This window comes from Sycon ciliatum, chromosome 1 (assembly GCF_964019385.1).
Source record: "Sycon ciliatum chromosome 1, ocSycCili1.1, whole genome shotgun sequence".
In the NCBI taxonomy this organism is placed as follows: Eukaryota; Metazoa; Porifera; class Calcarea; order Leucosolenida; family Sycettidae; genus Sycon; species Sycon ciliatum.
This window is the reverse complement of record NC_088643.1, coordinates 12,289,514-12,314,484: the sequence shown is the minus strand read 5'-3', so window position 1 is coordinate 12,314,484 and position 24,971 is coordinate 12,289,514. Positions and strand designations below refer to the sequence as shown.

General features: G+C 46.7%; 2 protein-coding genes across 4 annotated transcripts in view; both read right to left on the bottom strand.

Annotated features, from left to right (window-relative positions):
* LOC135813598 (uncharacterized) overlaps nt 1–17,892 on the bottom strand; it is a 30,118-nt gene extending 12,226 nt beyond the window's left edge. For all 3 annotated transcript variants that reach the window (XR_010553038.1, XM_065326683.1, XM_065326689.1), the window contains exons 1-14: nt 17,338–17,892; nt 12,350–12,681; nt 10,561–10,702; nt 9,833–9,999; nt 9,152–9,209; nt 8,276–8,360; nt 7,763–7,887; nt 6,485–6,562; nt 5,282–5,341; nt 3,831–3,965; nt 2,764–2,829; nt 1,861–1,936; nt 1,324–1,418; nt 257–436 (exon numbers count right to left, since the gene is read on the bottom strand). Coding sequence is in view for 2 of the 3 variants with exons in the window: in XM_065326683.1 (XP_065182755.1) it covers nt 257–436; nt 1,324–1,418; nt 1,861–1,936; nt 2,764–2,829; nt 3,831–3,965; nt 5,282–5,341; nt 6,485–6,562; nt 7,763–7,887; nt 8,276–8,360; nt 9,152–9,209; nt 9,833–9,999; nt 10,561–10,702; nt 12,350–12,681; nt 17,338–17,412 (1,674 nt within the window). In the remaining variant the exon portion in view is untranslated. The remainder of the gene's footprint in view (nt 1–256; nt 437–1,323; nt 1,419–1,860; nt 1,937–2,763; nt 2,830–3,830; nt 3,966–5,281; nt 5,342–6,484; nt 6,563–7,762; nt 7,888–8,275; nt 8,361–9,151; nt 9,210–9,832; nt 10,000–10,560; nt 10,703–12,349; nt 12,682–17,337) is intronic.
* A 2,343-nt stretch (nt 17,893–20,235) lies between these two features.
* LOC135812735 (uncharacterized) lies at nt 20,236–24,971 on the bottom strand. The gene is made up of 2 exons (XM_065326011.1): nt 23,834–24,971; nt 20,236–20,273 (listed from the first exon to the last, which is right to left on the bottom strand). The coding sequence occupies exons 1-2, from the start codon at nt 24,969–24,971 to the stop codon at nt 20,236–20,238; spliced, it is 1,176 nt and encodes a 391-aa protein (XP_065182083.1).

Here is a 24,971-nt window from a genome sequence, read left to right as displayed (position 1 = left end):
CCACAATGGTCTGGTGTTCATCAGAAGGCTCTCGCACTATTCGTCAAGTCACGGATGAAAATGGCGCATGCCTTGGTGTCATGCAGTGGCACTCATGCCTTGCGCGCTAGTGACTGTACCTATTCACTCGCGTGATTATTCACACACTCACTTGCTTTGTTTCGCAGCCACGTCTTCTCCATTCCCCATTTCACTTGCATAAAACGTTATCTTCTATTTCAGAACACCTTTTGCCTGGCCATGCGTACCCCCTTACCTTGCCGCTGGCTGTGCGCTCACACATGGATCCTAGAATGCCGACAATGCCATGCTTGGCTGCCAGGGCCGAGAGCTGTGCCAGGGTACCGTGCTTCTCCACTGATGGCACGCCGGGCTCAGACACACACGACTCTGGCAGCAGGAAGAGATCACCCGCCCGGCCTGTCGCTGTTGCCTCCTATAACCAAAGACCAGCATTTGCAGCAACATGATTTCAGCATACAGAGAATGGCATGGATAGGAAACATTGTCAAGGGGGTCCAGCTGTTTTAAAGTTTTGAAATGCTCACTGCAAACTGGCACTAACATATTTGGACTTACCTCACTGTCATTTTGTCCAACGAGTAACCAAGGTCGGACCTTGCTCAAACTTGTCATCTTGTTTCTGTTGGGGTGGGTGCAGAACTCGGGTGTGGGTACAATAACCTGGGTGGGCGTACAAAACCTGGGTGGGGGTACAAAAACCTGGGTAGGCTCGGTAGGGAGTTCTGGTAGAAGAGTGAGCTGGAAGAACACTGCAACATGACACCTACGTCGTTTGTGGATCGCACCTGCAGACAAACTGCTGCAATCCGGCGACATAGGTGAGATGGAAATTCCGCTGCATCACGGTAGGTGATGGCTTAAACAAACCTGTCTTGCTTAGGATGATTGCATGAATGGGACCTTTTGGTTTCTGAAAATCTGTGTGCTTACCAAGCTAGGGCGCTGGCTTATAAAGCGTTGGATTAACGCGGACACCGGCCGTATCATGTGCACTGGTACTGTAAATATACAAATTTTCGGCAGCTATTTAATTTCGGCTATATTCGGCACCGACCCAAAACGCCTAAATTAAAACGCCGATGAAATTTTTCACAGCATCTGTCGCACTATAGTCTATACCATGCCCTCTACCCCACGCCGAAAATAAATCGCCGCCGAAATGTGAAAAATCGTGAAGTGCCGAAATTTTGCAGCGCCGAAATTTTGTATATTTACAGTACCCGGGTAATCAACTTAATGATGAGCACATGGAGAGCGTAACCCATGCATGCATGCATGAGACTGGCGTCCGTCGCCCACCTGAGTCAGCACGCTGTCCACGTGGGCCAGCAGATCCGCGTCACTGCCTGTCTGTGCTGTCTGCAGCAGGAGCACCTTGACGTCATCCCTGTCAGCTGTAAACAACGACATGCATACGCATGGAGACCATGACAATGCAGACATGGAAGCCATCACAACGCAATCATGGAAACCATGACAGTACCGAAATGGCACTTTGTATGGTGAGGTAGCATCATGTACTCAATAATCACTGTGGTTAAAACCAAGAGACCGGTCCGCCAGGTACCGAACAATGTTTCCGGACATATCCCCTGGACGTTTAGCACAGCTGTCATTATACTCAACTTCATGTAAAACATAGGACTGAGCTAGCACAGTGGGCCCGATTCGTAGTCAAGTGCTGGAGGGGGGGGGGGGGGGCATTAATAGTCTAATATTTTGCCAAGTTTAATGTTGTAAGAAAGCGACATGGTGGCATGGATCATGGTGGCATTCTGAAGGAGGGCGGTGGCATTGTGTTAGAGAGTGATCGCCGGTGGTGAATGCGAGAGCTACCTGAAAGTGAGGGCAGTGATAGGTGTGGCGATGACATGGCAGTGTCGAGCAGTTCCCGTGTGACTGACTGGACCTCCTGGCAATGCACACAGGCACGCATGAGTTATGGAATTAGAGAAAGACAGCTGACATTGGTGTGAGTCTACTAGCAAGGATATGCCCACAGCTACATGCGTGATCGAGCTCTTCAAGCCGCTGAGTCCCGGTAACGTGAATGATGAGTCTTTTCTTTCCTTCTCCGATCCAACTGCAAGTGTCGAGTTTTCGGAGAGAAAGGAGCAGTACCATTAGGGGGGCCGTATTTCCCTCAGCAGCCGGTGTGGTGCTATTTCAGAGCCAAGCCCAGTACGGTATGCAGCAAGTAGACCTAGAGGCGTCACAATGGCCGTGAAGCATGTGCACATCATTTGCGGCACAGTGAACACCAGTCCAGAAACCATTAACCAGTGCTCGGGATGGCTCCACGGAACGAAACGTTACACGTACCATGACAGCCACGGGCGGGCAAAGAACGTGCCGCAGCTGATGAACAAGTTGCCGTAAAAGCTTACTCTACTTTCAGAAATGTTAGGTGCTCAAAATGTGAGGTATGCGGGTAAAGAACCCATGTAGGTGAACAGAAATTTTAGAAATAGATAAGCAGTTCCCAACTGGATAATGCGTGTGACTGACAGGTGTTCGTGAGGCCATTTTGGGTACGACAAGATGCACCGAAAGAACAAAAATAAAAGCACACCGAAACGTTGTGAAATCACGGTATACTGGTGTCTGATGATCGCCTCCCTCGTGCATGAACCGGTTACCGCGGAGTTACAACAAAATCTTCAGTCCCTTCTTCTTGTTGTAGCTTATACTCAAGTGTTTTCATAGCACCTAGTACTCAAGTTACCATGCTCCACTAACCTTCAGGAAATCAAGGTTGATCATTTTCATTCCAGACTCCCACACATTGCCCCAGTCCATTGACGCCTGGACATGGGCCAGAGGAAATTCACCAAGATCACCATTCTCACTCAAGGTACATTGTATTGTGCTATGCATGTTATACAGCTTAAACATGTCTCATTGGGTTGATGGGCCAAGACTCTATGGTACAGCCAACCGTCTCCGTATGATTCCATCACACAAGAATGTATGCACCCCCCCCCCCCCCCCACACACACACACAAAGCACAAGTGCATCCCGTATAGATAAACAAAGGGTCCAGAGGACAAATTATAAATCTGTCACTACTCCCAGTTTCTTGCAACAAAGCAATCACCAGGAGTCTACATCACTTATCGAGGTAGATGAAAACATTGGCTACGGGTGCTGGAGGAAAGCATGGATGCGGTGAATGGGATTCTCGGTCTTTGACCACTTTGGTGGGTCTGATCTCCTCACCTCCCACCGCTTTAGGAGCTGCATCTGGGCTTTGATCCTTGAAGGGTGGTGGCGTTCCTACGGATGCGGAAAACTCGGCCGCTAGCCGGGTCTGACGCGAGCTGTGAATACAGTTAACTTCGCGTACAACGACACTGGGCGGGGCATCAGGAAAGTGTCCTTATTCGCGAAGTGTCCTTATACCCGCAGTCTCATTAAATGTATTACAGTTAGATGGGACTTTGCTCTGGGCATGCAAATTCTGTCGTTATTCGCGAATTGTTGTTATATCCGCAGTCGTTATTAGCCAAGTTGACTGTATACACATCTGTCCACAGATTGAGCACATGTACATAAATTTTTTTGCAGGTGCTGAGGACAAGTGTAAATATACAATATTTCCGCAGCTATTTAATTCCGGCTATATTCAGCACCGACCCAAAGCGCCGAAATTAAAACTCTGATGAATGTTTTCAAATCGGCTTCGGTGATGCACTAGTATCAACCCTGTGCCGAAAAAAATCGCTGCCGAAATGTCGAAAATCGTGAAATTCCGAAATTTTGTATTTCGAAGCATATTTACAGTACTCGGGCACTGGTAGCTCACCTGTACCATCTTGTCCAGCTTGGCCCTTTGCTCGCCAAAGTCCAGGGCAGCTGCTCTCTGCAGCCCAGAGAGTAAGCCGTGCCGGATGTAGGTGCATGCAGTGCGTTGATCCGCCACCGTGTACCCGGTGAACATCTGCATAAGCAAGGAACCATGCAAGTCAAATTGCACATTTGTATTAATCTCAAGCGAAATGTGAATTTTTCAGTTAGTGCCAGAGTGCTTGATACCGTAAGCGCAGAGCTAAACGACACAAGTTTGCAATGGAGAAAGGCTATCGTTTTGTTGTGTTCTGATGATTGGCCGGATAGCCATGACACTCTGAGTAACAATAGCAATATAGCCTTGATCCAATGCAAACATGCGTACACAAGCAATGATGTATGTACATGAACAGCAGCAGAAGACAGGTACTGTAAAATTTAATCTACAAATTTTCGGCCGCATCAATTTTCGGCCTCCCAGGGCTAAAACCCATTTTGGCCGCATCAAATTTTCGGCCTGTATTGCTGCCGCCTGTATAAACTGTCACACTGAACCTTGCATAACAAAATTTCGGCCCCAAAAAACTTAGGCCAAGCATGACCAGGCCGAAAATAGCCACATTTTCGGCCGCATCAATTTTTGGCCTCCCAGGGCTAAAACCCATTTTGGCCGCATCAAATTTTCGGCCTATATTGCTGCCGCTTGTATAAACTGTCACACTGAACCTTGCATAACAAAATTTCGGCCCCAAAAAAACTTAGGCCAAGCATGACCAGGCCGAAAATAGCCGAAAATAGATCTGCGCCGAATACTTGTTGACTTACAATATTTGTGAGCTCTGTGTTTAAAAGGTGGACGCTAGTATGAACAGTGTAGATCCATTGCAGATGTGCAATTGGACCATGAACCGCAAAAAAACACCTGATATTCATGCAGGCCCGGCGGAACCGGTCCGGTTGCTCTGGCCATGGCCGGACCAACTTGTTAGCCACCGGCGTGAGTTTACTGCTGAGGAGGTCCTGTGCATAATACCCACCATATCATACCAAAAAGGGTATTGTATGGCCCGACCAATCAAAAACTGCTTCCACCGGTCCTGAGTCATGTACTTAACTAGGTATACAGCGAGGCCTACTTTGGTACAGTCAGATAGTCGACAAGCAGATTGTCTTCATCGACCGTGCTGCGACAAAGGTGTTGTAACAGGTCAATGGAGACAACCTGCTTGTAAGAAATGGCCGGGTGAAAGACAGTAAGAGGTCTATACTACAGCACAACGGCACGGAGGCAGCGCCTCCACGGTGGAACATGACAAGGCGAGACAACAATATCAATCTGCGGTCTCGGCGTCAGTGTGAACTGCATCGAAGGTTGTTGGCTAAGCTTTTGAATGAATGGACAAGTTTGATAGTGCTCGCCATGTTGCAAAACGTCTACTACACTGAAGCAGTTCTATTACATATTACCTTGATCTGATCAAGAACGACTCCGAGTGACTGCGTTGGGTCTTCCGCTTCAATAACGCTCTGGTGCACACACACACAGAGACAGAGACGGAAACAAGTAAAAAAAATGAAGCACGCATGATCCCACTGTGACAGTGTGTGATTTAAAACGAGTTCTCAGATTCCAAGCAGATAATGCCTTCTTGTCTTCTTGTGTACCTACAGTAGGAATGAGACCTGGTCAATATTGGGGGTGTACTCACCCCGACCTGGTCAGTATTCGGGGTGTACTCACCCCGACCTGGTCAGTATTCAGGGTGTACTCGCCCCGACCTCGTGAATGTTCGGGGTGTACTCACCCCAACGGTGAACCTGGTATATATCCGGGGAGGGGAGGGGGGGGGGGGGTGCCACCCACCCCGGCCTTTTTGTCAGGATGCAAGTATATCAAGAAAGCATATACAGGAGTGTCGGAAGGCATTCTAGTGTGGTACGGTCAGCCATCTGAAGTACAAGTTACTCATGGGGGAGGGTGGCTGAGCCGAAAAGTTTGGGAATTTAGAGTCCAGATCAGTGTATTTTATTGGTTCATGGGGTACCTGGGGCAAAAAGTGGTACGGTCAATACCGTAGTGACCGTACCGTGTCCGACGCCCCTGATATCAATAAAGTGTGAACGCTGGACACGGTGTGCTGCTTTGAGAATGTTCCTGCAGCTTCTCAGTTTTACACCTTGCCTAGTTTCCCATAATATACCGTATAAATATTAGCCACGTGAAATACAATATCCTATTCAGTAGCACCTTCTCTGACGAGCTTTTAGTAGGCGAAACAGCTTTCAGAAGGATTATTATCAGTAACAATACTTGAAGCACCCGTAACCCCTTCCTTGTTTATTGGCGAGTGTAATGGGGTCGTTTTGTTTCGGCACTTGTGCCAGTGGTTGTGAGACTTATCCACTCACCCCCACCGTTAGGCGCTGCATCTGCCGCTAGGGTTTATCGGGTGTTAGCGGCCGTCGTGAGTTCCCTTCGGGAACGGACACGATACTTTCCTTTTTTTTCCTTTTTTTTAATAGCTACCGAGGGTAGTCATGTGTTGGCAGAGAGAGCGCATAGAGGAGAAGAGGAGGAGAGGGTGTTGCATGAAAGCATACTTCACTAAATTAATACTTGCTACACGCAGTACTGAAATTTCCATGTTTATGAGTTTGATAGCACCACACCTTGAGGAAACTGCGAAGCTTGCCAATGTACTTCGCCACTCCTGTCGCAAACGTGTGAGGGTTGATGGAGGTGAGAGCCTGCAATGAATAGCACAAAGGAAAGTGACATGTGTGATTCAGGCCAGCCAGGGTTGTGTCGCTGCTTGCTCAATGCTAACATGCAGATTTTTCGACAAAGAGGCCGCTATTAAACTGATGGTTCACCCTCCACATACGCTAGCATGCAGAAAATAAATAGACAACGAAGGCAACAGCACACACATGCAGGGTTAGGGTTATATCGGCATACCAAAAAGCATGAAAACATTGTTGTTCGTGTTGCTCGGAGGAATTCTCTCTCCGACCAGGTTACCTCTATGCTAGGCAGTTCATCACATCTAGCACTGATGATTATATTGCTATTGAAGAGCGATGAACTCCGGCAACTGTGTGGGTCTATCCCACTGATTCCACTCACCAACACAATGCAAGGCTCACACATACTTCGTTGACCGCATGCATGTACAAGACCACCGTTCGGAAGCTCGAAGGAATATATTTCAAAGCATCTACCGTAGTGACGCACATAAAGGCACATGCGCTTTAGTGTGAGTTTTTGCGTTTTGGCTCACACATAGGCGCATGCGCTTGAGTTGCTAGTGTGCCGGTACCTTACATAGTTATGTACTAGTACTGTAAAACCGGAAAGTCTAACGAGTCACAAAGTCTAACGTTTTAACGACCAATTATTTTTCGTTATTTGAAAACACGTTATCGCTAGATGTCTGTGTAAAGATGAGTATACAGATGGATTGCCAGGTAGCCATCACTAAACTTTCTGCACGTAATCATGCCAAAATTACAAAAACGTTAAACCTTTTGGTCGTTAGACTTTCCGGTTTTACAGTAGTGCAATACCGCAATGCACATTGAACTATGTGAATATGGTGTTTTTGTGGTGTCTGTTTGTCGCGGGATGGACTGCATTTAGGTTCACTTATAAGCCCATGCGCCTATTTGTGAGGGTGCACTTATGCCCGGGTATAGGCACATGCGCTTATATGCGCGTCACTACGGTAGCCGCATCTAAATGCTCAAAGCAATAATTTCAGATTTCATTGCACATCGCTATTTAACGCTCCAGCTTTAGGAGCCCCATATGCGCATTGATTTCTTCAGGGTGGTAGCATTCCCACGGACGTGGAGGACTCGGTCTGAATGTGTCCTATGATAACTGTGAACTCTGTATCATTTATCACTGTATCCGCCAACAGGGCAGGATAGACCTCACACTCTCACCTGATCAATGCCCCAAGCCACACCGTGCGGTGAGAAGATGATGTTGTTCGGATTGCCTTCGTTCTCCCAGAGAACCGGCAGCCGATCCCAGTTGTTCATCAGCATGTCCAGTGCAAGAATCCTACCTGCGACAGCAAGCCAGTACACACTGCATGTCTGCTAGGCAACTAATACAATCCAGAGAACCAAAGAAAAACAGCTTGACCCATTCTGCTGTGGTGAACACGAACTTAGTGACATCATAGTTAACCGGCAACAGATGGTATAAACTGGCCAGCTTAATTTCACAACATATCTACCAAATGTATGCAGTCATGCAGGCAAATCCATAATGTCAAACATCCAGAGTAGCCTACCTCCCATGATTGCCCAGACTCTATTTTCCAGTCACTAATAGAGCTAACAGTTACAAACTGCATGGAATGATGACAATAATAGAGAATAAAATTATTGTGAAGATCCTGCCACACAGTGAAAAATTATCGCAACCAGCATGCATCAACTCTTTCTCACCAAGGCCGAAGAACAGGCAGTGACTGTTGGTGCTCGTGAAAGCCTCGCGGGCCTTGTCTGGTGTAAGCATTGCCAGCGGCACTCCCTGGTGGCAGGAACGCATAAGGAGAAAAAGGTTGTTAGGTCAGCGCTCTGCTACAAGACAGAACCGAAACTATCTGAGTCACTATCACTAGGAAAAAAAGGAAATTATCGTGTCCGTTCCCGAAGGGAACTCACGACGGCCGCTAATGTGATAGTGACTCAATGCTGTAGACAGCAAGCTGTGTACGACTCGTACTCCCCCCCCCCCCCCCACACATATACACACACACACACAAACCCACACATACTAGGCTCCTGCATGAATCATAAGGAGGCATCATACCTACATTGTATGGAGCTACAATGAAGAAGGTGTTCAGCCAGGAGCAACCAGTGCTAAGAGATAGAGATGGAATTTGCATACTCAGTACTGGCCTGAAGAACTCATACACACACACACACACACACACACACACACACACACACACACACACACACACACACACACACACACAAACACACACACTCTCTCTCCCTCCCCCTCGCTCTCTCCTGCTTTGAAATTTGCTTCCATAGAACTGGGCACCCTTGCCCGTTTGGCCTTGCGAAGTAAACTAAAAATCAACAACAATAACAACAACAACAACAACAACAACAACAACAACAACAACAACAACAACAACAACAACAACAACAACAACAACAACAACAACAACAACAACAACAACAACAACAATAACAACAACACACAAACACGTGCATGTAGTGTCAGCGATCACTACTCCTCATGCATCTACCTGCTCTGTACAATGGACAAGTAAAATCTCGGCCTGTCACGTTGCCTGGTCTCACCTTCACGAACTGCATGATGAGGATGTACGGCCGATCGAGCTCCTTCTGCACCTTGGCTCTGAAAGTAGAAACAAAGGAAGCAAATATAGAGGGTTAAACATGTTCAAGTGATAAGTCAAGATGCCTCAGTGTTTGTTCATCACCTTCAAATATAACCAACCAACCGCTGAACCAGCAAACCAACCGACCAATGTAAGCGGAGTACATGTAAATACTACGGAGTGAGATGAACATGAGGACGGCAGCCATTCAAACTTTGATTCCAAATATGTCCCACACATTTCGAAGTAGGTAGTGGTCCATTGTAGTATTCTACCCTTCTCAAAAACAAGAATCAAAGGCATACGCCACCAATACATGTACAATCAGTACTAGTATGTAGTAATCCTGATGCTCTGATACATGCCGAGGCTAGCTGTATGCTCAGTCTCCGGCTAGCTGTATGCTCAGTCTCCGGCTAGCTGTATGCTCAGTCTCCGGCTAGCTGTATGCTCAGTCTCCGGCTAGCTGTATGCTCAGTCTATACATTCTTGATCTTATCTTCTTTTTTCTTTTTTTTCCTTTCTCTTTTCTTTAAAATGTTTTACTGCCAGAAGTCGTCTTCATATAAGGAGGCAGGTATGCCTGTTTGTTGTACGACTTTAAATAAATCCAACCAACCAACCAATCGCACATCCATACTTGTGATGTGACTTGGCAATGGCCTTGAGACGCTGCTGGAGGCGACGCCACTCCGGCTGCGTGTAGGCCGTCATGCGCATCTCGGGAACGGCAACGCCAACGGCCTTGGCCACGCGAGCAGCAAACAGCTCCTGCACAACTGTGCTACTGCCCTTGACGACCACGACCTAGCAACAAAGATTCGGCGCCAAGCAGAGCAGACACGGGAACTTATTAAGCCGTAGCTGTTGGTGGCGCAGAAGTACATTTAGCAATGCATGCACATGCAACTCATCATAGGGATCATCAAACGATCAATAGCCATCACTCCATTCCATCAGCCTAGAGTTATGTATCCAAATGGCAAGCATCATAACTTTGAGGAATTTCATGAAAATACAGTGCCAATGCCGGCAGACATTGCAATTATCAAAATACTATCAATTTTTTGCCAGAGACACGCTACATCTCCAGATGCACATGCATGCAAAGCATCATAAGATTACGCAAATTAGAGTCTTGCAGCAAGCAATTTCAATATGGCTAAAAAAATATTAACGCCAACATGAAGTTGAAAAAGACCTGCAAACGGTATAAATGCCGCAGACATCACCACATGACATGACAACTTGTTTGTTGTGTGCGTGTGTGTGTGTGTGTGTGTGTGTGTGTGTGTGTGTACAACATAAAGCTCATGGAATCAACAACGCAGCTGTATCAGCACCACAACGCATAGGAAATCGCCGTACCTTGTTCGAGTTACCCTGGACTTCCACAAAAATGACGCCAGAGCCACCCTCCGAAGAGGTTGAGAGCGCAGAGCAGTCCTCCCACTTTACGGACGCACTCAGAGCAGCTTGCCAGCAGTCAGATCTGTCAGAAAACTCTTTCCTGTGTGCAAAACACCGAACAAAGTGGTCAACAGTCAGCGAGAAAAGTGCAAGCAGCCACCTTTCTCATAATTATCACCAAAGTGACTAATTTGTAAAAATGAATGGTAAAGATGAATTTAAAAGCTTGAAGGTGTGTCACTAATCTCACTATGCATGCTTTTGCTATTACAAGATTGACAGGCATACATTTTGCTGTAAAAGCCATATATATAACGAAGTGCTAACTCTAACGAGTTAACGAGGAGAAAATCTGTCGTTAAAATAGAAATCGTTATACAGAAATCGATACATATACTGTCCTATTGAGCGTTGAGGATGAGTGAGAATCGTTACCTTTGGTACACATAAACTAGTCAAGTTTGGGAAATCGTTATAATTATATGCGCCTCGTTAGAATAATGGCTTTTACAGTATATGCGATTACGCCATTGTTTGCAGTGTTTGTACAGAGTGCTAGCATGCATAATGGCTTTCCATACCGTGGATATGCATAGCGTTCCAGAAAATATGTGCTGTTCCCTATGTTGTTGTTGTTGTTGTTGTTGTTGTTGTTGTTGTTGTTGTTGTTTTTTTTTGTTTTTTTTTAAGCGGCAGCACTCATTTTATAGTTGCCAAGCCTCTGTAAAAATACCATCTTGATCAATAATAGAAATGTAACTAAAACTGCTCCCTGTGTGGGAGCTCGCATTTTCCTGCCAACTGCCCTTGACATTTGCCTGACGCACGACTGCCATCCAGACCACACAAATGTCCATCGAACCTTCCACTCGACGAACCTGAAAAAAGCGCCACTCCCGACTCCAGACACAATGTGTCGGGAATCCACTCCTAATCAGCCGAGCTCGAGAAGGCTAATGAAATTTGTGCAGTAGCGCTATGATTTACCATCTTCTAACATCTGAAACATCACTGGGGATACCACCTTACCGTGATGCTCCGTTTGCAGCGCGACAACCACCTAGCTACTTCCAGACAGCAGGGCGGGTAAGTGTCACCCGTGAAGGTGCAGAACAAATGCCGAGGACCGTTGGCCACTCACAGCGTTGTTGCTGCCGAACCAACTACAACTAGGACCCAAGCATGTCACAATGTGCTGGAGACAAAGACTCACTGAATCACGCTGATGTTTCGAGGTCACAAGGTGCTTGTTGTGCTGGAAACGGGGGCGCCACTGTACGTTTGCACCTCCAGTGTTGTTTCGGCTGCTGGAGCGCTGTAAATTGTAGTGCTCCCGCAGCACAAATCCCATTAGCCTACTCAAGCTCGCGCGCTCAGGGATAGATTCCCAACACACCGTATCTTGAGCAGCGGCGAGTGGTGCTTTCCCGCACGTTTGCCAAGTTGACAGTTCCATGGACTTCTTATGTGCTCCTGATGGCAGTAATCACTCAGTCGAGTGTCAAGCGAACTTTGCAGGGAAAGCGCAGGCCCAATGTAGGAAGCAGCAACACACAATTCCTGAAATAAATGATTGCTAGTGCACTAGTGTCAAGTGAACTTTGCAGGAAAAGTGCAAGCTCCAATGTAGGAAGCAACACACAATTCCTGCAATAAATAATGCTGAAATAATGCCTCTATTCCATACTTCCAGGAAATACTACAGGAATGTACATGAATTGATTCAGTAGTGGAAATCCAGCCTTACTCAGCTGCTCCCTTGCTCCTCTGTCGCCAATTGCCTGTAGTGCTGGCTGCCGCTGCTGCTGATGGTGGTGGTGGTGGGGGTGGTGGTGGCCCACCTTTCATACCAGCTTGTATTGTGGGCTGGGCAGGAGGTGGAGGAGGTGCTGGACTGCCTCGAGCAACAGATGGCACCATGGCTGGCGGAGGGGCAGGTGGTGGTGGTGGTGGCGGGCCTCCTTCAGCAGCGGACAGCACACCAGATGGCACTGGTGGAGATAATACTGCCGGCGCACACTGCTCGTCCCTCTGCTCCGTGAAGGTGCTGCCATCAACTCGACGAACAACAGTTGTTGTCTAAAAGGGACAGAACATCCGGGTACAAATTCAGATACTGCGCAAAATAGCCTCTCTGCACATACATAGGCTGTAGGCATAATTATGTGCATGATGGTGTGTGCAATGGTCCGGATTAGGATAGCAAGTGGCTTGATGCATGCAGATCAGACATGGTCTGTCTTTTAAAACAACATAAGAACATGAATGTCCCGGCGAACACTATGTGTAGTACATAAGCATGCCAGGGGTGTAGGTCGACTGACTGGTTCATGGTATCCCAGACAATTAGATAATCTGTTTCAGGGTGTGCAGACTCCCACTGCAGCCAAAAAAATAGTTCTCAATGCGGTCCCTGGGCTGCAATATAAAATAATCAGGTAAGGCCATGGTAAAAAATAAAGTTGATTCTCAGGTCACGAGCCTGTGAAAATCGGGTGAGCGAGCGATTTTTTATTTTATTTCCCACAATTTTTTTTATTAGTGCAATTAGGAGTATAATCGATGCAGACATGGCCAAACAACAACGAGTTCATGGAATTTTTAAGGATTTTTATGTTATTCAAAATCGATTTTCGTGTTCCGCTCATCAGTGAATAGTATCGGAACTGAGGGTACTGTGTACAACAATAGAACATTTTATAACAGCATAATTAATTAAAAGTGTGAACAACAAAGGAAGTGCTACAGCATTACATAATAGGTGTCAAACATAGTGCTAACGTATATAACTGAGTGCAGCCACAAAGCAAGAGGTGATACAGTGCAACATGACACGCTGCCCGGTACGTTGGTAGGACTCTTCAACACCTGAACGCACGTATCAGACAACATGTGCCGTTGCACTTATTACCACCAGCAGCCAGAGCAAAGAGGCCAAAGCGTGGTAGGCCGTGTAAGAACCCGGTTAGCTCAGTAGACAAACACGCTGTGCCGACAGCGCCGCCTGTTCCCGTGCCACCACCGGCCCCACCACCTGGGGTGCCGTGGGTGGCTGGGGCTGGGGTGGGTTTGCCATCATTGACCTGGCCACCACTTCTCGACCCACTGCAAACGGCAGCGGAGCCTACTCTAGCACAACATCATCGTCCTGGAATGGAGGAGGGGCCACCGAGAGACACTGAACCTTCACCTCGGCAGTTGCCCTTGCCTCCGCCTGAGCCACCCCCTTTACCTTTGGTGACTACCGAGACGGTAGTCCCCCCGGTGCTGGGATCCACGGTGCCGACTGTGTCTGGACAGAGAGGGAGATCATCGACAAACCAAAATGAAACCAATATCCTCACCCATAGACCCAGAAGAAGCACAGCAAACTATTCACTTGAAATTTATGCACGGAATGGACTTGGCCCACGCAAAATGGACAGTGGAAATGGGTGTGCAGTAGCAGAGAACCCAGCAACGGTGACGCGGAGCAGCGGTCAGACGACTTGTGATGCTGGTGGAGATGATGGAGCCATGTTGGAGGCTGATAAGGAGTGCAGTGAGACTGAGCATCAAACGGATGATGAGGAAGTGACTGGTGATGATGATGGTGGTGATGAGGACGATGATGATGAAGATGAGACGGAGGACGAGGATAAGGCGGAGGAGGTCGAAGGAAAGGAGCGGGATGAGACGGAAGAGAGCGACGTGAGCAAAAAGTCAGCTGTATTTTGTCACTTGTTATCACGTCCAGATTGTCTTGGTGTGTACGATGATTCTCACTTTTCTGTTTTGTGCCGTGCAAGTTATGTTAAGCAGCTGAAGGTTCTGGAAGCTGTATGTATTCGTGTGCATAATCCTGTTCTTTGTAAACAAAAGAAGCATGTAGTCGCGCTAAAGTTGTTCTCGTAGCTGGTTATCAGATGTAAATGTTGTGTCATGTTGCACTGTATCACCTCTTGCTTTGTGGCTGCACTCAGTTATATACGTTAGCACTATGTTTGACACCTATTATGTAATGCTGTAGCACTTCCTTTGTTGTTCACACTTTTAATTAATTATGCTGTTATAAAATGTTCTATTGTTGTACACAGTACCCTCAGTTCCGATACTATTCACTGATGAGCGGAACACGAAAATCGATTTTGAATAACATAAAAATCCTTAAAAATTCCATGAACTCGTTGTTGTTTGGCCATGTCTGCATCGATTATACTCCTAATTGCACTAATAAAATTGCTTTCTCCACGCCGACTCTTTAAATTTTTTTTATTTTCAAAGATAGGGTCACATGTATGTACATCACAGGTTTAATATTATAATTATTTTATTATTCAGGCCAGGGAGTAGAAAAATACCGGTATTTTACTACTCCCTGATTCATGCCTTTCGCATTGACCGTTTTCATGTATGCATACCGTATTTCCGCAAATAAAAGGCCGTCCTCGTATACAACGCCTTCCTCGTATACAAGGCCGGGGCAGGGGGCGATTGAAAAAATAAAAGACCGTCTCCGATTAGAAGACCGGGCCTACTAAATGAGTCTTTGTTCTTGTGTTAAAAATAGAAGACCGTGCTCAAACTGTGGGAAAAAATAGAAGACCGTGCTCAAACTGTGTAGAAGAAAATCATCAGTACGGGGGTAAAACTGTGTGGCGAGAAATAGAAGACCGGGGGTCAAACTGGGTTGAAAGAATAAAAGGCCGTCCTCGAATACAAGACCGTCCTCGATTATAAGGCCGGGTTAGGACGAGGTTGAAAAAATAGTAGACCGGCCTACTATTTGTGGAAATACGGTATGCATGCATAGAAATTAAAGAAATCATCGGTGCGTCGCCAAAAATCGGTGCGCCCGTACTTGAGAATTAAAGATAATTTTTACCATGGCCTAATCAGGCCAATTTCCCCTCAAAACAAATTTCTCGTGTAAGCTGATACTAGCGCCCAGCATGCAGAACTACACTGCCGCTCATTGGAATCCGATTGAGTGAGTCAGGTGATCACGGTTTGCACTGCACCATACTGCATCCCATCGTTGGTTGGCAGGTCTAGTGCTGCACAATGCCCAGCGCGTACTTGACTCACGCGGTCGGACTTCACGAGGCAGAACTGTTTACAGGTAGGAACCACTTCGAAGGATTGTGTAATTCAAGTACGCGCCACGGTGCTGTGAGGTCCCCAGAGCTAGACCTGCGGACGCTGGGCTGTGCACCGGTGCAGGGTGCTGGCTTGATTCGAGCAGCCGCATTTCATCAAGCAGCATTGATTGCGCCACATGTAGATCAACACGATTGTACCGGCAAGAGCTCATGGACACAAACCCCGAGAGTGTGCAACTCAAACATACCCTGCTGTTCAGGCAGAATTTCAAGTTGACGCCATTTTTATGATGCAATGCTCCCCGCACGAGTGAGTCACGACGTTTTTACTTGGTTTAAACGCATCGCACGTGTTTTCACTCGCACTCGTTTGTACAAGTACATAATCAAATGGGGATTTGTCCACCATAGGTCCAAGATACGTCTGATAAACGTGCATTGCATCATGAAAATGACGTCAACTTGAAGTTCTTCTGCCGGGACAGCACCAATAGTGGAGTTGCACACTCTTGGAAGGGGGCGGGGGAGGGTATGTACTCGTGTTACTGGGAAATGAATTGCGCAACAACTACCTATGCAGTCAGACCTCGCTAACAAATATCCAGATCGGTGAGGGGGGGGGGGGGGCTGAATAACCGACAACTTGATCAGTGTTGCCAACTGCCCGTAAGTGCAGCAATTTTCCCAGTATGGGTTGCCTAGGCATCATACAGTGTCACGGATCACCCAGAATGCAAACACAAGCTGCAGCATTGACCTTGAGAAAATACGATCATTATGCAGCCCGACCTTTGTCATTGTTTTGTTGGCTAGGTATAGAGCTAGAGGAGTGCACACGTTCCACAGCTTACCATCACCCTAAGTGGCTGCTGCAACATTCTCTCTGACCAGGCTGAAGCTCGCATTTTATCAAGGTTGTCAAGGTCAAGGTACATGTACGCTGTTTATGTGTTTGTGTGTGTGTGTTTGTGTGTGTGTGTTTGTGTGTGTTTATGTGTTTGTGTGTGTGTTTGTGTGTGTTTATGTGTGTTTATGTGTGTGTGTGTGTGTGTGTTTGTGTGTGTGTGAGTGTTTGTGTGTGTGAGTGTGTGTGTGTGTGTGTGTGTGTGTGTGTGTGTGTGTGTGTGTGTGTGTGTGTGTGTGTGTGTGTGTGTGTGTGTGTGTGTGTGTGTGTGTGTGTGTGTGTGTGTGTGTGTGTGTGTGTGTGTGTGTGTGTGGTCAATTCATCAGCCTTGCAAGCTGTTGAATGGTGTAATCCCAGCACAAGTTGCTATGTCTAACATAGCTGTTCGCTATCATCGCTCCCGCGATGGGCATGTCTGAGGTCTGAGGTGTGTGTGTGTGTGTGTGTGTGTGTGTGTGTGTGTGTGTGTGTGTGTGTGTGTGTGTGTAATTCATCAGCCTTGCAAGCTGTTGAATGGTGTAATCCCAGCACAAGTTGCTATGTCTAACATAGCTGTTCGCTATCATCGCTTCCGCGATGGGCAGGTCTGAGGTCTGAGGTGTGTGTTTGTGTGTGTGTGTGTGTGTGTGTGTGTGTGTGTGTGTGTGTTTGTGTGTGTGTGTGGTGAGAGTGTGTGTGTATCACGTGCTCGCACACATCGTCGTGTACATGTGTGCCCGCATGTGCGTAGTGTGGCCATATGCAACTGACCTTTTTCAGCTTAGCACCTTGAAGCATGGCTTGCAGGCTTTGGCCACCATCCGCGCAACCATCTTGGTCAGCCATTGCCCAATTCAGCAAGCCATACACAGATTGTTCGAGGTTGCCCTATTCAGGAGGCGTAATGATCAATAATATGAAACTACCGCGCTAGCGCCGACCGGTGCTGTGCTGCAGCGAGGTCGAGTTTTACGACCTAAGCCTATCGATCACAGTCCAACAGCATTCTATGAGCCAACAAATGATGGTGGTGCGGAGCTCCAATTCCAGGAAGGAAGAATTCCGCGTATGAAACGGAATAGGAGAATGGATCGCTACAGAACTGCTGCTGTTCACAGCTGCAGGTATTCCTGTAGTATTCGTGCAGCTGGATAAGACTACAGCTCCAGGAGTCCAGCTCCGCGGATAGTGACAGCCTAGGTAAGTCCGGTAATCATGATTTTGCCTAACAAAATACCGGTAGTTTCATAGAAGAGATCATGAGAACATGAACCATGTGAACGCACACGCCACGGCTAGGCTCATACTCACTCCACACACCTTCTTTCTGCCTTCTGTCAAGTAAGCTTAGTTCTGGTCTAGATCCTGAATAATTATTTTAAATTCTGAAAACTGCAAAATTAATAATCCACGTTCGCGTGATCCATGTACCGGTACCATACTAATAGCACTACCAGTACTGGCATGGCAGTAGTAGTACACGATGCACGACCTGTACTGACTGTGGCTGTAGTGTAGATCTACCTCAGTAGAGGAGACGGCTCGATACCGGGACGTTTTGACAGCCAAATTTGTACCCAAACCGATCATCAGCGTTGATTTTTCACTCGAAATATGTTTGTGGAAGGAAACTGGCATGTTGAAGTTTGCTCTGGGGCCAGAGTCAATCGAACTGAGCCACTCCTTTGTGTTGACCCATTGCCTCCAAGTTGCCCAATTTTTCGCTTCAAAAAAGTTCAAATCAGAGGTGGCTCCAAACCGGACACGTTTTAGAGTGCCCGTCAAATTTACTCTGGGTCTGAAATTAGGTAATTGCTATCGCTCCACGACGGCCAGTACAGAGTAACAATAAGCCTTGTGTGTGCTTCCATTAGTTTTGATTGGTATGCGGTGCTTTATTGTCGAGAGGCGAGCCGCTGTTTACCTGCGACAAGAAGTTGATTTTTCGAAAGTCGTAAAACTCAAGTCGCACGTCAAAAACTCACCTGCTTGATATGGCGCTTCTGGTCATCGCAGAGCCGTGAAATTTTGGCTCGGAGTATAACACATCGTAGTCTCACTGTGACATATGTTTTCTAATCAAAATACCAAGAGAGAAAGTGAATATTGAGTCCGTTCCGGTTTGCAACCGGTGTCCTATTTGAAACCGTCCCCTCTACAGTCATGTAGATCTACATGATGTTGTCGGCAGTACTAGCTGTCAGTACGAGTACAGTACTCTACACGTACGTGTACACCCCGTGACCAGGTGACGTACTACTGACTACTGTCCTGGCGGCTGGCGCATGCGCATATCGCATCCGTGGGGATCCCGGGGGTAGATCTACGCGACTCTTCCTTGGTAGATTTCTACTGACTACTACTACATTTTTGAAGAAGGGCTGAGGCTTCCTGCAGCTTCATCTGTGAAAAGAATTCGGGTGGACACACCCATTCCCATAGCGCTGCATATCACATCCGAACCAGTTCCGTTATTTTTACAACGTTTCGGCACTTGGCCATCGTCAGGTAATAACAATGAATACCGTGGAAGCCACACAAGAGCAGTATATATGTTGGACTCAGTAGAGCGTCCAGCCCCTATATGATGTCCAACCCCTATATAGAGTCCATTGGTCCAAAATCCACTGTACAGAGTCCAAACTTGGAATCAACTGTGAGCTCAAAGTTTCGATGGACATCACTCCCTGTATAGAGTCCAGCCAATTGGCTTCACCCTATATAGAGTCCATTGGTCCAAAATCAACTGTACGGAGTCCAAACTTTGAAATCAACTATAAAGAGTCTTTATGTGGACAACACCCCCAGCCAATTAAAGTCCAGCCAATTAGGCATCCCCTATCGAGTTCGAAAATAGACATAGGATCTGCTGTAAGCAGTGAATATTAACCAGAAAACGGCCTCTCCCTTTAATCCTTTACATCATTCACTTCTCAAGATAAAAAATATGTATTGAGGCGCCACTGCAGCCACTTCATTACATGAAAAACCCTACAAACACCATCCTCAAATCAAGTGGTCTCTTCGCAGACGCTGCAAATTACGATATCTCAATCATGTAGTGTTGCCAAATTATTGTGCACGCACACACATATGCACACACCCACACAACGCCAAGAAAATACCTAGAAAAAAAACCAAGAATCGAAAGAGAATAATGGAGAGCCCAGGATTAATTATTTGTTTTCAAATTATTGTGCGCGCACGCGCGCACACACACACACACACACACACACACACACACACAAACTTATACAACGCCAAGAAAACACCAAGAAAAGAGTAGAGGCACAATACACACGCAACTCCAACAGCCATGCAAACGTCCACCCATTTACATGTAAAGTCAAGAGGGATAACAAATAATTATACGAAACGAATGCGTACGGGGACGGTACACGCACGTTTACATACACGTAGTAGTGTAAGAGAGTAACATAGTGCAGTAGTCAGCATAATACTAGCACATGCTGAGAGTGCAATAGCAAGCTTCACCATTGCTCATGGCCATGTAAATGTTCAGCAGCACTCAGTTCCGCAAGCTTCTGAAGATCAGCACACCTGCAACAAATAGATAGCACAAGGATACGCTTATTACCGTAATGATGCATGGGAGCACACAACTACCAAGTTCTCAACGAATGTGATGCTCAATGAAAATCAATCCACTCAAAGACCTGTGAACAGGTGATGGTGGGGACAATAATCTATTAGTAATACGAGGAATAAGATCGTGTGTGCACACTTAAGACGCACAGACACACCAACATACATGTAGTGTACACAGTGTTTCACTTCACTGCAACTAAATTGAAATGAGATGATTTGAACAATCTGTACAGCGTTGCTGTCAGTCAGTCTTCCCCAAGATGGAAATGCAATGATTTGTTGTCACGAGGCAGTTTCACTGACACTATGTCATGTTCGTGACATCAAAACGGTTACTTCAGGGAATACGAGTATTAGCTTGAGAAGCTTTTTCTTGTCATTGGCATACAAGCAATCCTCCTAGTCCTACTACTACTAGTACACTGGCACTGCGTTTGTGGATCCCATTGTATTTGACATCATACTACAGGAAGAGTGTCGTGGAGTTCACATAATTATCACAGGGATAAACTTGAATACATTTCTCATGAAATAAAATAATAATTGATGATAGCTAGACGAAGCGCACTGGCTCCAAGCCACTCAGCAGAATCATCCAGTCTGCTAGGTGGAGAATGTTTGGCCACATGCTTCGACTAGACACCTCATCCCCGGTCCAGCAGGCTATGTCGGCATACTTTCAGCCAGGAAGCTCAGGGTTCCGAGGCCGCCCGAGAACAACACTCCCGCGATCCATCAACAACGACCTGAAAAATTCCAGATCCACAAACTCCCTCACATCACACGAGGATCTAGTTGCACTGAGGCAGCTCGCCCAGGATCGTCGAAAGTGGAAGGATCTAATGTGTGCTGTGTGTAATGGCTGAAGTTATACAATTACACTAGATACCCTTAACAATAATAACGGATACAATTACACTAGATACCCTTAACAATAATAACGGATACAATTACACTAGATACTCTAGATACTAGAGACTCGGTACTCTAGATACTAGATACTCTAACAATTTTATCAAACATTATGATAATTACCACATCAAATGCTGCGGAGACCTATCCAGAATCGGCAATATGCTGGCCCTGGCCTGGAGATCTGCAACTATAATCAGCTTCTACTTTGCAACACTAACGGATTAGTCCCCTTTGTCGATTGATGGATCAATCGGTAGATTCGGCTCTGTTTTTCTTCCCTTTCTTTCTTGTTTTGAATTGTACGTTGAACTCATTGGATTTCTTTGTATTCTGTATCTCGTTATCGTTATATTTCCCTCTAGCCCTCTCGCTTAGGATGAGCTTTCTTTTTTTTTTTTTTTATGGCAGCTTAAGCGAAGGCTATATACCTGCTTTATGCAGGTTGATGCCAACGCGAACAAGCAAAATAATAATAATAATAATAGACGATCATATACGATTGATGCAAAGTCCTTGCAGTCCTTGAGGACTATTACGAAGTGGTTGATTACTTTTAGGGCATTCATTCAAGCAACATCAAACAAACGCGATACGCTCCTTGAAAATGGAAAAAAAAATCCAAGCATAACGACAGAACAGCAGACCAATCGAAACGAGTAAAAGCTTCCTTACCTCAGTCATCGTCCTGCCATGTAGTTGGACAGCCTTTTGACACGGTTGTACAGGCAGCTCTTGTCCAGTCAAACAGGGGTATCCTTGTGGCGTCGAACGAAAGAGAGTGTCAGTGTATCTGACTCGTCAGATTGCAACTGTGCTGAACTTTTCTCTTTCTCCGCTTTCTGCTTTCATCCCTCGCTCTGATGAAACCGTTCAAACGTCTTACTGGCAGCAATGGCCAGCCAAACAGGGGATCCTTGTGGCGTCGAACGAAAGAGACCGTCAGTGTACCTGACTCGTCAGATTTAAACTGTGCTGAACTTTTCTCGTTCTGCAATTTCTGCTTTCATCCCGCGCACTGATGAAACGTCTTCAGAGAACCACAAGACGCTTTCCAGATTTGATTTTGAACGTCTCCTTATCCTCCTTGGTTAGCTCGAGACAGATTACTGTCAGCAACTGCACAGCAGAATTGGCAGCCATGGCTGAAGTGAAGAAAGGAATGCGCTGCCACGAGGCAAGCAAAACTGAAAATGTGTTCTCTTTCGGGCACAACACACAGGACGGCGTGACTGGATAAACTGGACTCCTGGACTGTGAATAGGGGACTTGTAGAAAAAGTGTACTCCTTATAGGGGATTGCGCGGCAGGATGAAGCTGATCAAAACTGAGTGGACTCCTGGACTCTGTATAGTGGATTTTGGACCAATGGACTCTATATAGGGTGCTGGACATCATATAGTGCATGGACTCTATACTGAGTCCTACATATACGCAGAGTGTAGCGCCAAAAAAAAGATGCGAATTATGTCACCTAGTATGACACAGAGAGAGAAAAGGCGCAACTAGCACATCACGGAGGAGAAGCAGCAGAAGGTAGCGCGCATTGTGCTCTGTGAATGGCGTTACGCAGAGTGTAGCGCCAAAAAATAAAATGATGCGAGTTATGTCACCTCTATACAGAGGGGGGGGGGAGAGAGAGAAGGTGCAACTGTGCACATCACGGAGAAGAAGAGCGCGCCGTTGTGCTCTACGAAGTGAGGTTACATGCCAAATAATTATGGTGTTAATTCAAGCACAGGAGGGGAGCACGGAGCCCCATGAGTCAATGCACTATGAGGTTAAACTTCCATGCCAAACTGTTACCACCAGGGACGCGACGAGGCATCAGGAATAGAATGGATTTGAGTGACCCGCCTCATATTATAATTATTCAGTGATATTGAAGTAGCAGCAGGGGAAGCTGAGAAAATTCACAACAAATCCCATCCGGTGCTTATGTTCACATGGGGCTTGGCATCACGAATCTCAATTGCCTCGCGCAGTTTGCGACGGGCTCGATCAGGCTCTCTTCCTATTACTTCAACTGCAGAGAATGCACTTTGCCCATAGTTAAGCTTACATCCAGGGTGAGTGGTGCGAAAATGTTGGCCCCATGGCTTGTCGAGTTCCTGGCGTCTTGCCTCACCATTATGTTCTTCCAGGCGAGTTTCCAGAAAGCGGCCAGTCTCACCAACATATTGTTCCGGACATTCTTTGCACTTCAGCTGATATACAACGTTCTTCTGCATACATACATCCTGTCCCCCGGATATACACGAGATACACGGCCCCTTTGGGCGACCTCTCTTTTTCGGTTGTAGCGGATTTGCAGCCTTGACACATAGGGGAGGAACGAGGGCGGAGCGACACAATGTGCGCCTCAGGCTACCAGTGTGCTCATATACGACTCTTACCGGAATTTTATACTTTCTGATTGCTTTATTCACTGCTTGATGTACTTTATCTGACTTATATGGAAGCTTTAGAAATGCGCAGCATGGGTTGGCATGGCGACGACGCTTTGGCATTATGGAGGCAGTGCGTGCCTCTTCAATGATTCTCTCTGGGTAATTGTTCAATCTTAATTGCTCATGAACCATCGCTTCACTTTCTGCACGCATTCTGGTATTGGACGAGAGCCTCTGAGCTCTTAGGAATTGTGACGAAGCAACTGCCAATTTGATATGGTGGGGAACTGCCGAAGTATAATCAATGAGTAGACCACTAGCACATGCCTTCTGGTACAGCTTGTATGCCAGCTTACCTTCCTGGATCATAATTGTGATATCCATATAATTTATGGAGCCACTCACCTCGCTGAGCTCATATGTGAAGTTGATACTTGGGTGTGCAGAGTTGAAATGCTGCACAAACCGCATCAAGCTCTCTCTGCCGTGGGTCCATAGCAGCAGGATATCGTCGATGTAGCGTTTGTAGAGGAGCGGTACTAACGGAGAATCCTGCAGAAGCCTGGCCTCAACCGTATGCATGAATAGAATCGCAAATGGGGGTGCAAGATTGTTACCCATTGCCACCCCGTCAACTTGGTGATAGATCTGATGGCCGAATCTGAAATAGTTGTGGCTGAGAACAAACAGCAGCAGATTCCGTACCCCGCTCACACTCAGCCCAAACATGTCGATCCGCTGGGAATACTGCTGCAGCATATCCACCACTGCCTGAACGCCCTCCCGAATAGGTATGCTCGGATATAACCCGACCACATCCATGGACATAACAATGGTGCCATCGGGGGCGTTCAATCCCGGACATGCGTCACAGATGTGGGTTATTGCTTCCGTCGTGTTAGCCAGGTGGGCCGGGACAAATTGAATCAGCTGCTGTAGGATGCGCTCCAATACAATAGATACTCCAGTGGTTGGGCTGTCGCACGCTGCTACCACGGGTCGCAATGGTAAGTTTGGTAGGATTGACTTTAGGAGTTTTGAATCCATGTTCTTGCACTCTGACAGTATTACTTCTCGTGTCTTGGTCTCGTAGGACTCTATGGTCAAATCTACTTTCTCATACATGGTCATGTTCGATAATATGTCTTCTGCTTTCTGCAAATACAGCTCCTGTCTCATAGCAACGAGTTTTTTACTTTTATCCGATGGTTTGATGATGGTTTCTTGGTCTGTGCGAAGTCGCTTCAGCTCCACCCGCTCCTCCTGCGTCAGATTGGGCTTAGAGGGTGTGTGTCTGTCGTAAGCTCGTAACACCTCGTCGCGGAAGTTGGCCATGTTCCTTTCGTCTTTGTCGTCCATCTGTGGGGGCTGCTTAAAGCCACGCTTCATCAGCTTCCACAATTTCTTGTCCTGTCTGATCTCTGGCGGTGGGTCCTCCTCTTTGAGGTCCACACCCTGAGGCTGGGGCTGTTGCCACCGGAGGGTGAACGCCAT